Source organism: Periophthalmus magnuspinnatus, chromosome 19, assembly GCF_009829125.3.
Source record: "Periophthalmus magnuspinnatus isolate fPerMag1 chromosome 19, fPerMag1.2.pri, whole genome shotgun sequence".
In the NCBI taxonomy this organism is placed as follows: domain Eukaryota; kingdom Metazoa; phylum Chordata; class Actinopteri; order Gobiiformes; family Gobiidae; genus Periophthalmus; species Periophthalmus magnuspinnatus.
Genome location: NC_047144.1, coordinates 6,279,358 through 6,290,578, shown reverse-complemented (window position 1 = coordinate 6,290,578; position 11,221 = coordinate 6,279,358). Strand labels below are relative to the sequence as shown.

General features: G+C 39.3%; 3 protein-coding genes across 6 annotated transcripts; 2 read left to right on the top strand and 1 right to left on the bottom strand.

Moving 5' to 3' along the window:
* The first annotated feature begins 122 nt into the window (after nt 1-122).
* spsb3b (splA/ryanodine receptor domain and SOCS box containing 3b) lies at nt 123-3,667 on the top strand. 2 transcript variants are annotated; one of them, XM_033985401.2, is made up of 7 exons: nt 123-275; nt 1,130-1,262; nt 1,706-1,889; nt 2,005-2,192; nt 2,263-2,365; nt 2,446-2,571; nt 2,672-3,667. In XM_033985401.2, the coding sequence occupies exons 1-7, from the start codon at nt 235-237 to the stop codon at nt 3,217-3,219; spliced, it is 1,323 nt and encodes a 440-aa protein (XP_033841292.1). In that variant the 5' UTR covers nt 123-234; the 3' UTR covers nt 3,220-3,667. The 2 variants fall into 2 exon arrangements, with proteins under 2 accessions (XP_033841292.1, XP_055085856.1); XM_055229881.1 differs by having other exon boundaries at nt 185-275; nt 1,098-1,262; nt 2,672-3,641.
* Nucleotide 3,668: 1 nt separating this feature from the next.
* LOC117387805 (probable crossover junction endonuclease EME2) lies at nt 3,669-6,121 on the bottom strand. Of its 3 annotated transcripts, none has more exons than XM_033985379.2 (8): nt 5,513-6,121; nt 5,057-5,178; nt 4,901-4,984; nt 4,711-4,835; nt 4,559-4,634; nt 4,366-4,481; nt 4,099-4,288; nt 3,669-4,019 (listed from the first exon to the last, which is right to left on the bottom strand). In XM_033985379.2, exons 1-8 carry the CDS (start codon nt 6,000-6,002, stop codon nt 3,864-3,866), a joined length of 1,359 nt encoding a protein of 452 aa, XP_033841270.1. In that variant the 5' UTR covers nt 6,003-6,121; the 3' UTR covers nt 3,669-3,863. The 3 variants fall into 3 exon arrangements, with proteins under 3 accessions (XP_033841270.1, XP_055085855.1, XP_055085854.1); XM_055229880.1 differs by having other exon boundaries at nt 4,366-4,463; nt 5,513-6,118; XM_055229879.1 differs by having other exon boundaries at nt 4,559-4,637; nt 5,513-6,074.
* A 223-nt stretch (nt 6,122-6,344) lies between these two features.
* Nucleotides 6,345-9,950, top strand: mfsd1l (major facilitator superfamily domain containing 1-like). Its single transcript, XM_033985053.2, has 13 exons — nt 6,345-6,606; nt 7,198-7,298; nt 7,388-7,497; nt 7,607-7,662; nt 7,741-7,884; nt 7,966-8,124; nt 8,191-8,306; nt 8,433-8,533; nt 8,658-8,769; nt 8,843-8,980; nt 9,057-9,196; nt 9,275-9,383; nt 9,496-9,950. Exons 1-13 carry the CDS (start codon nt 6,585-6,587, stop codon nt 9,622-9,624), a joined length of 1,437 nt encoding a protein of 478 aa, XP_033840944.1. The 5' UTR covers nt 6,345-6,584; the 3' UTR covers nt 9,625-9,950.
* The last annotated feature ends 1,271 nt before the right edge of the window (nt 9,951-11,221 follow it).

Sequence of the window (11,221 nt, the reverse complement as noted above, 5' to 3'; positions counted from 1 at the left end):
AAATCATTAGGGTTTTCACAAGTATGCCAATATATTATGTATATTAAGCGCTGAGTTCCATCCTTCCACCTCAATTGAGTTATATTTACATAGACTCCTCCTTTTACCGGGGGTTTATCCAATACGTGCAGGCAAAGGGCGTGGAAAAGTAATGTTTACGTCCGGCCCGTAGAGAAGTGGGACAGGGTTCATAGCGCACCTGTCACAGTCAGATCTGGACCACATTGGAATCAAATGAGCCACTGCAAGACAGCGTCCAAGAAGACCACCGCAAGGTAAGAAACTGTGTTGTTTTGGAGAATCGTTTCGTTTAACTGTTGTTAAATGTGTATCTTATATCCTATACATTACCAAAGATGTCATTATTACGCGCTCATAAAAATAACTTCATACGCAGATTATAGTCGATGTAGGTCAGATATTTAAAACGAGAAATATTGCCATGTTAGACGTTGTCTTGTTCAAAGTGCTTCTTGCATGTTGAAGCTTATGTAGGGTAAGGACCAATTAAAGTAAGACTAGCCCAGACTAACTAATCTAAATTAATGGAAGTTAACTCCTGCACCTGCTGCTGTGACACTCATCATCTGGTGTGTTCAGAAACATGCCACTGAGACAACTCTAGAAATAAAGTCAGTATTTTACCAGGAAGAAATGCTTCAATTACATATAGTGTCAACTGGATACCTTTCCCCAAAAATATTATTTTCAATGACAACATAAAGTGTTTTATAGTCAAATTATTGTAAGGTAATTATTATTTATTTTACATAAATAAATCAATTCATAAATATAAGAGACATTCATCAGATTTAAATATAAAACAACAATAAAGTATAAAAATGTTATACGTACAAATAGCTGACATCGCACAGTCAAGAAATGTGCCTTAGGATCCATGCAGCATCAGTAATTGAAAGATAATATTAGTTGCTTAATATTAATAATCCACAACTATACACATGTAAAAAAAAAAAAAGATGATAGTCATCTCTAAATCAAATATTATTCCTACATGTGTTCAGTAGTTGGACATAGATATGACATAGATATCCCGTGCAGTAACCCGAGTGTGTGACCTACTCTGCATGTGCCAGCTGGTCATAAGGTGTCGGCCTGCTGTCCACAGAGTCGCCATGCTGAGAAGGGTCCGGAATGGCAGAGCACGCCTGGCCTGGGCTGAGACCCAGAGAGAGGTAGATACCATGGCCCTGATCCAGACATGGGACAGAGCAGAGGAAGAGCAACACGGAGCAACACAGGTAGTGCATCAAGCATTAAAACTGGGGACAAATGAAATGAAGATGGGGTCAAATAGAACTACAGTAAATATCATCCTATATGCAGTGTACAAAATATCTCACTAGATTATTACTAGTAGTTTTCTACTGAGTCTGTACTAGTAGTTTTCCACTGAGTGTGCCCTCAGTCTAAAATATTTTTGAAAACATTAGTAGGGCATAGAGAGTCTCAAGGGGATCTGTATTTTTAGAAAGAGTCTAATTTTACGTGCAGGTCCTATCTGACTTATAGGAATCCAGAGCAGCTTTTAGGGAAAGGGTTGTATGTCCAAGACACTGTGAGAAGTCATATAGGCACCTTGACTCATTTGCTGTGTCACTAGTGAAGGCAGATTTTCAGGACACTTGAACTTGACCAATGAATGAACAGTGGACATGTCTCTGAAAACCATGTTTGTGGTCAGATTGGTGAGCTGCCCGTCGTTGGTCACCTGGAACCTGTCCCTGAGGTGCTAGCTCTGCCCAGTACAGTCCCAGTGACAGGGGAGTCTTTCTGCCAGTGTCAGCAGCATGACGAGACCACTCTGGGGGCCATTCTCAGTGGGTTCAACCTCATCAGTGACTGCCGGTGTGGAGAGGAGGATCAAGGTGAAACTACTCTATAGTTTATTTGGATGTGGAAAATCACCATTTAAAATCCTTGTATGTGTATTTTTTGCCTTAAATTCAATATGTAACCTAGTTAAACCCTTATTATTTGTAGATTTTGACTGGGTCTGGGATGAAAAGTGCAATGCCGCCGGAGCATTCTTGAGTTGTGAGAACAGGAAAGTGACTTTTCACTCAGACTACAGCTGTGGGACAGCTGCCATTAGGGGAAACAAGGAGCTCACAGAGGGACAGTACTTCTGGGAGGTGAAGATGACCTCACCTGTCTATGGAACAGATATGGTGGGTACTAATGTTTGAGTCCATTTTAGCAGGAGATGCAAAATTAATGTTTCTTGGGTTGTTGTTGCAGATGGTGGGAATTGGAACATTGGAAGTGAACTTGGAGAAGTTTAAATACAGCTTTGGAAGCTTCTTGGGTCATGATGAAGACAGCTGGGGTCTCTCCTACACAGGTAAGTGGACAGGGAATTAGTAAATTGTACGTTCAACGCTGAGTTATACACAAACTGAAACCCTGACAATATCTCATTAGGTCTGTTCCAGCACAAAGGGAACAAAGTCAGGTTCTCCTCTCGGTTTGGTCAAGGGTCCATAATTGGAGTTCATCTGGACACGTGGCATGGTACTCTGACCTTCTACAAGAATCGCCACTGCATAGGTACGATCTCTTGATCTATACACCACCAAGTATACTTCATCGTTCATCCTCTTGGCTTGATTGTGGCAAATCGGTACTAGTAATACTTTTGCACCACCAGGTGTTGCTGCCACTAAGTTACCAAATAAGAAGTTCTACCCCATGGCGTGTTCCACTGCAGCCAAGAGCAGTATGAAGGTGATCCGTGCCTGCTACACACCAACCTCGCTGCAGTACCTGTGCTGTGTTCAGCTCCGCCACATGTCCCCCCAGTGCCCAGATGTGCTGAGTGCTCTGGACGTGCCACCTGGTCTGCACAGCTTCCTCAGGGCACAGATGGGCTGGGTGTTCTCCCTGAACAACAGCACTCAAAATAATGACACTTTAGAGCCCAGTGTGGAGTTATCTGACATTTATTATGAAGACATGAGTCTGCCTTCCAGTACGAGCATCAGTCCAATCCCCAGCCCAGTGCCCAGTCTGAGTGCATGTGTCTCCCTCAGCCCCTGTTCCAGCCTGTTTGACCCTATCCCGCACCAGTGTCCCTGTGAGACAGTCCACACTCACTCATGTACCTGCCTCTGCCCCCCCACCCCACCCAGCAGCGACTACGACAGCTGCTGCTCTGAGCCGGAGGATTATCAGAGGAAAAGGTGCCGCTGGACATGACCACAGTATTTACTCTATTTGTTTAAAATCTCTACCTTTGCCATTGATGTCTACTGATGTCTGAAGTCAGAAAGAGAAACATGCATGTGTAGCTTATACAACTAATTAAGTTGTAAACTGATGAACAACTCATTTTGAAATGATTAATGAATTCTTAAGAATGAATGTAGTAGGCAAAATATTTGATACCAAAATGTGTTAAAATAACTTATAACTTGCACTTTAATCATTAGGAACCATGTTCCTATAGTTTTTGTCTTTGAAAGTTTTAAATGCCATTACAGACAACTGGAAGTATAACAAGTCTGCATGCTACTCAGGAACAGGACACTGGGGAAATAACTTTTCATACTCTGTTTTGTAAACAGAAATTTTGTTTTAACAGTAATGTTTTGTTTACCTTTTTTACTTAATGTTCTTAAATTAAAAGAATACATTTTACCACTTAATTGTATTCAGAAATGCACATGATTTATTTCTTTCACCAATATTTTCACGCATTAAGCTGTTCCCATGATTATAAATAATCTATAAGTAGGTCATGATATTTCTGGCCTATTTTAGGTTCTAAACAACACAACATGTAAGCAGCGACATGGGGCCAAGATTTTATTAGAAACCATATGAGTAATCCTATCCTCAGACTAGTCCAGGACCAGCTGGGGATTTTGGCTTGTGAAGCAGCGGTAAACTCTGGAGGAGATCTCTGGTCCAATGCGTCTTTCTTTACCTCCAGACTTTATCAGGAGTCCAGCAAGCAAACATTTTCTCTCCTCCTCTGATTCTAACTTCTGGTAAGCCTAAGACACAGGAATCATGTACTTAAGCTAATACTACCCAGTGCACAGAATATAAATATATTTAAGTATTTACACATACCTGTAGGAGGAGCTGAGGTGACTGATAGGCTGCAGTGACAGTAGCAGCTACAACAGCACTGACCCTGTTCAGCTGCTGTAATTGTAAAGTCCACACCTGCTCCAGCCCTGAGCCATCCCTCTCCACCCGAGCACCACTGGCCCAAGAACCGTCTACACAAAAGGGCAGCTCGGATCGTTCTGTCAGCAGTCTACAACAGCACAGAAATACACTGCTTGGTCTGGGTAGTGAAAAATATAACACAGTTCATAAGGACTTTGTTCATACTTATAAGGACGTTTGGACAATGCTTTGGTCATAGCAACAATTTGGTTAGTCACACCCTGCCAGCCATCCAAGAAAGTTAAGGATACATTTTTGTACAGCTGCAGGTAGACAAGAACCTATGAGAAAATACAGTAAGCCAATGCTTATGAAGATATACAAATAAATGTGAGTTTAAAAAAAAAATGGAACAAACCTCTTCAATTTCTAGCTGGTCCATTCCTAAATCAAAGGCCAGAGTTTCTTCATTTGAGTCTTCACTTATAGAACTTCTACTTTCAGGGGGGAAAGGTAAATGTACTGCATATTGTCACTTGTCTGATTGTAAAAATGACAGAATCTTCTTACGTGTATTCAAGTGGAGAGTCTGTCACCAGAATTGTGACAACTTTTTTTGGATCCCAATTCAAAAACTCCAGCAGTGGACTTAAACATGAATTCTTGGCTGTACAGTCACCTACCTTATCTAATCTCTACAAAGTGAAAAAATTATCCACCAACAATAGCATGTTTATTATTTTATTTTAAATCTACTTACTTTTACAGCAGGAACCAGATCTAAAAAGTCACTCCACCCAATTACCAACAAAACTTGCTCTTCCTCCACTATTTTATCACCGTTCTGAAAAAAAGACAACTATTAATGAAAGAAACATACAACAACAGTATCTATTAAGGAAAATTAAATGCATACCTCTGGGAGTTGTCTGGTCCATGTGATGGAGTAACTGAGTTGCTGACTTTCAATACTAAATTTCCATTCAAAAGAAGCCAATGTCCCAAGCAAAATGTCTGAACCCTCTTGCTGCAGAAGAGCTATAATAGACATAATAAAATATTGTAAAAAATGATGATTGTGGTCTGTAGACTTGGACCTGACAGCAAGCACGAAATGGGGTGAAGCTTAAGTATGTAGTAAATCAAGCCAGAACTCAAAACTTACAATGTTGAGGTAGGTTGCTGCTCTGCTTGTGCATTTTAACCTAATCACTAGGCCATCTGGCAGCACATTATTGTCTATGGCAACTATTTTGGGTCTAAAGTGATTAAAGTGTAGCCTATTAGTGGCAGGCATACCAAACTTTATATTTACATTAGATACTTTAAAGTTAAGGGTATTATTTTGACTTATAATGGCATCCCCAGGTACCTGGGTCAATGCACACAGTGAGACATTTGAGGCAGTTCTCTGGTCTGAGGGTCTTGAGGTGTTGTGCAGCCTCTTTTCTCCTCTGTTGCTCCTGTTTCTTCTCCTCCTTCTCTTGGGCCTTAGCAGCCTTCACTTTCTCCCTGGCCTCCTTTCTCTCCAGGGCCTTTTGCCTGTCCAGCTCTATTTCTTCTTTACTCCGTCGTTTCCTGGAGGGACTGGGAGTACCAGGAGCTGCTGGAGGTTTGGGAAAAAGAGGCAAAGCACAGGTTTTTCTGGACTTGTTTTTTGCTGCAGAAGGTGCTGGAGGAGTCTTGTCATGATTTGCATCCTCTTCTTTTACATCTGTGCTCACTGTTACTGATGGGATTGTTGTTGTTTCTTTCTCCTGACATTTTAATTGTGGAGTTGGTTTGTTTTCTACCTCAGTTTCATCCTCAGATTCAGATATTTCCCATGTTTTAGCTCGACGTAATGCAGACATTTTATCCATGTTAAAACAGTAACAGCTGGACTTCCTACAGCACACATAAATAGAACTTCTCTTAAAAATTACAAGAAAATATTTGCAGTTTCTTCCCAAATATGGCTTGTTTTCATTGTTTATGCTTATACACTGACGGCAGCCGCAAAGGGACAAAATACGCAACACAGCATAAAATTAAATTGTGTTGAACGGTCTGACAAAGGGTAGGGATGTGATTAAAATGTCCGTGGAATACAAAATATTTTATTTGAAAAAGTGTTTATATTTTAACAAATTTGTTTGATTGTCAATATGATTCTTACACGTTTCGTGAAGTTCAACATGTGTTCGTGTTTCCAGCGGAACTACTTAGAGTAACACTTGTGATGTACGATATATAGATGATCTGTACGCCAGGCTCGTGTTACAGATTCCTATCCTCATAGTTTATAAATCGGCACTGAGCTGGTGGCAGTGGCGACAGGAGCAGCAGTCCCAATAGATCCCAGAGCAGTACACAGTGTTAGCCAGCGCTCTGTCCATGTAAACAACACTAAATGATGTGATTTGTGTTTTTCTCTGTTGCAGCTTTCAGCCTTTACTTGCACAATGGCCCAACCCGCAGAGAAGGGTAAGTCTGGATAATGTTATTTCCACGCATAGCAGCACTTCGTTTTTTCCACCCTTTGGGCAGTAAACTCATTTGGGTCAGAAAAATACCAACTCAGCAGGTGATGTTAGGGTCGTCCACAAACTCATGTGACAGGAAGTCTACACAAGCATTTTGTGTATCTATTTTTTAAATTATTATTTTAAATGGTATACATACAGTGTATGTGTCTATGACTCTGACACTATTCAATGATCTCTTAATTTTTATTTGCAGAGGAGCACTGTACAATAATGCACTGACCAAAAAAGAAAATATGCCTTGTACGAGGTTATGGCAAAATATTCTTATTTCCACCTTTAGTCCCCAGGGCAGACTGCAATCTATAAAACTGTATTTAAATGTAGATGGATACACATTATGTATCTTACAGTGACACACTGACATTTTGATAATATTTTTAGAGTTGTATTATTATTATTATTATTATTATTATTATTATTATTATTATTATTATTATTTAGTTTTTTTTATTTATTACAATCTCTCAAATGTATTTAAAAGCTCTGCATGTCTTTTTATTCAGTAATAAGTATACTGTTATGTCTGCAGCCTATTATCGCTTTGTGGTGCTGTTCTTCAACTGCCTGCTTACATTTGGCTCCTACTTCTGCTTTGACATGCCAAGTGTTTTGCAAGATCAGTTCCAAGGGGTATGTATAGGAACTTAGAGAGGGCTTTTATTCTAAAATTAACCTTGTGTATAAACACCAGTGTACATTTTATTCACCCTTTCTTCTAGAATCTGACCTGCCCCAATACCACAGTGGTCAACTCGACAGTGGAGTGTGTGGAGGGACTGGGCATGACCCCTCAGCAGTACAATCTTCTTTATGCTATCTATGCTTGGACGTAAGTGCATTGACAACAGTTGGATACTCACCCACCTCACTGTATCCAGTATGATTAGATCACAGTGCTTTGTCAGTGCTAGGCTAACTGTCACCTCTTGTATCCAAAGGAATGCTATAGTAGTGATTATAGCAGGATTTCTGATTGACAAACTGGGAAATCGCTGTAAGTTTGTAGATAACATATCAGCATGAAAAAGACCCCCTGATTATTTGTATTGATTTGTTTTCCTCCTTTCTGCAGTTGGAGTGTTTCTCTTCTCGTTCCTGTGTGTTTTGGGGTCTTCCCTGTTTGCCCTGGGTTCACACTTCAAAGGGACCCCTTATCTCCTGCCCCTTATGCTCACCGGTCGATTATTGTTTGGGTCAGGAAATGGATCTCTCACTAGTATGGACACTAATACGCACCTACAATTACCATACTTGCACTATAATTATGTTGTTATCGAGTTATTATTGTTTTTCTCAGTTGTTCAGAATCGGATCACAGCATTTTGGTTCAAGGGGAAGGAGCTTGCCTTGGCGTTCGGTTTAACTCTGGCTTTCTCTCGTCTGGGCTCAGTGCTTAACTTCTTCTTAACACAGAGGTTTGAAGAAAAATTTGGCATGCAATGGACTCTGTGGGGAGGTAGGCAATGACAAAATGCAAATAAATTAAAAACTATAATAGAGGTTAACAACTATGTATTGTTAGGTGCGCTACTGTGTGTCCTTGGCTTTTCTTCTGCCATTATTGTCAGCACCTTGGACAAGGTTGGCATGAAACAGCTTGGTCTTGATGGCGCCATTCAAGAAGAGTCTCGAAAAGTGGTATGAAAATCATATATTACTACATTATACAATATGTAATTACAATGCAATTTACAATGCAGTACTGTATAATTACTATATTTTATTGTTTAAACGTGGCCTGGTTTTGTCTTGTTTTCTTTTCAGAGGATTCAGGATGTCAAGCTCCTCTCACTCAGATACTGGCTGCTGGTTCTCACCATCATGTTTTTCTACAATGGCATCTTCCCATTCATTGCTGATGCCAGGTAACAATAATCAACATATCTAAATACATTTTTTCTATTCTATTCTTTTCACATTTACTTTAAAACTGTCAGTAGCTTTGTTTTTTGTAAGTTTCAACTACTTAAAATGTTCTGTCAACTTCAGCAAGTTCATCCAGGACAAATACAGTGACTACAGTCAAAAAGAAGCATCATATATCGCAGGGGCAGTATATGACTCCTCTCTGGTCCTGTCAGCCAGTGTGGGAATTCTGATAGTAAGTACAAAGTTATGATGTTTTAAGAAACAAAAATCAGCCATATACTGATCATTTTATGTGTATTTCCCAGGATTACGTTGGTCTGCGCGGGGTTTTCGCTGTGGCTTGTGCTGTCTTCACACTGCCCGTATTTGGTCTACTGGCATTTACCTTTGTCCCTCCACTTGTATCGACCATTTGGCTTGGAGTCACCTATTCTTTTGCTGCTGTGGGTTTTGTAACACTACTGAAAAAAAGTACTATATAAAACTAAATCTAAACTCTCTACAACTACTTTGTCCCAGGCGAGCATGTGGCCATCGATTCCCCTGGTGGTTCCTCAGGCTACCTTAGGGACAGCCATGGGCCTCGCTACCTCCATACAGATGATTGGAATCGGTGTGTCCAATTTAGTCGTCGGGCAAATTTTAGGAACCAAATCAAGGTTGGAATAAGTTTGAGTAAAGTTGTATTGCTTAGATAAGTTTAACCCAGTTTAACTATGTTTTTTTTTTATCTGTAGTGATAAGATTCCTCTGTGGCGTTGGCAGAGAATGATGATCTTTATGTTGGCCAATACAATCAGCTGTATCATTACCTCAGTACTGCTAAATATTGTGGACTACAGACAGGTTGGTTCTGCATTTTCATTATGTTTTTTACTTTGTATATTGTAGTGAATACAGTATACACTTATCTGAAGTCTGATTTCTAATATTTCCTGTGTGGCATATGTGTTTTTAGGGTAGTACTCTGAACAAGACGACCAAAAGATCAGCACAGACAGAGAGAGAGGCTGACCGAGAACCACTCAACCCTGCACAAGAGCAGAGTGAGGAAGATGAGGACGGGCAGCATTCTATCAATTCATAAAGTTTTTAAATTTCTAAAAGAACCCAGCTGTTACTGTGGGGCAAGAGACACTAATTACCCCAAAATATTTACCTTCCAGTGTTTTGTATTTTTACATAACATTGACATCCCTTAATGTCTTATTTTGCTATAATAAAACTTTAATTAAGTACATTTCTTATAAAACAGTTTTCCTTTTTATTTTTGTTTCTAATTATAATTTATTTGCCTGCTAAAGGAACTGATTTTATATACATTTTTAATCGTGTCATATTATGATTTATTTGTTTTAAAAGGGACTGCATTTGATACAAGGGGAAAAAAAATAAAGATATGATTTGGCATTCAATATGGCATCTTACTATCATTTGCATGTACAATAAAATAGATAATATAACGTTTTATAGGTTCAGTTGTGTGTACTTTATAGTGCATGTAATACACATGTAATACCTTGTATAGCCAGCAGATAGAGCTCTTCAGCCGCATTCAAGCATTGAGTCCCACATGTCATCTTCAAATATACAGTTAAAATCCCCATTTCAAATAGTTTTAAAACTTTTGTCATGTTGTTTTATTACCAGTGGGCACATTTTATACCATTCTGAAGTTCCGGTGAGTATTAATCAGGGTGATGGCAGAAATGTCTCCACCAAATTTCACCAGACAACTATCCCTTAGGCACAGTCCATGGATGTGGCTAGTTTAAACATTATTTTATATTCTTAAGCCTTCAGTAGTAAGTTATTTTGCATAGACCTGTAGTAGTAGCACATATTCTGTAATTGCTGGATTGGAATTGTTAAAATGAGACTGTTGTTGAAATGGACTTAAACCATTCTAGCACAGAAGTAAAAGAGAAATTCAGGTCTGTCTGTCTATGTATTTAGGTATTTATTTATTTTTTTTATATATTTTTCTGCATTTGTTTTGTTTGTTTTTTTTCCATATTTTTTTTATTATTATTTTATTTATTGTCATTGAAGAAGTTGTTGTCTTTTTTTTTCTTTTCTTTTCTTTTTTTTTTTTAATCTTATGCTGAACTATGGCATACCTATTGTTTTATGTTATCTCCTGTGGCTCTGATTTGTGTTTCACTGTTGCACTCCTTTGGTTCTAAAGGTCCCAGGTCCAAGAGCCAACCCCTTTTTCCTGACTGTGTGCCAGCTTCAGTGTGGAGGAGTAGATGTTCTACCGTCCAGGGCTAAAGAGCCAGAGCCAGACTGTGTTTAATACTACAAATACAGACAAGTTTGATGAAAAACTCAACCAATTGTAAGTCATGATTGAGGATTTAAAGTCCGCAGTTTAATCCAAATGAGCACAAACCAAAATAGCAGAGATGAAACTTTGCATAATGCTTTTTAACCTTGTTTACAACTTGATGACACAGGTGTAGAGCAGCAGTTTGCAATGTTTTCCATCCCATAGTGCCTGAGGATTACTAGGCTGATATACCACCTGTGTTGGCGAGTAAAATGAGTGGTTACCTGATGCAGACTTTCTCAAGCCCAGATCCTGTGCTCACTGTTAAGATAAACCCTAAAAATATACCACCCACACTTAATCTTCTTAGAGGCGTGCAGCGGGGGTAAGTCTTCCCTCATGGACAACACAC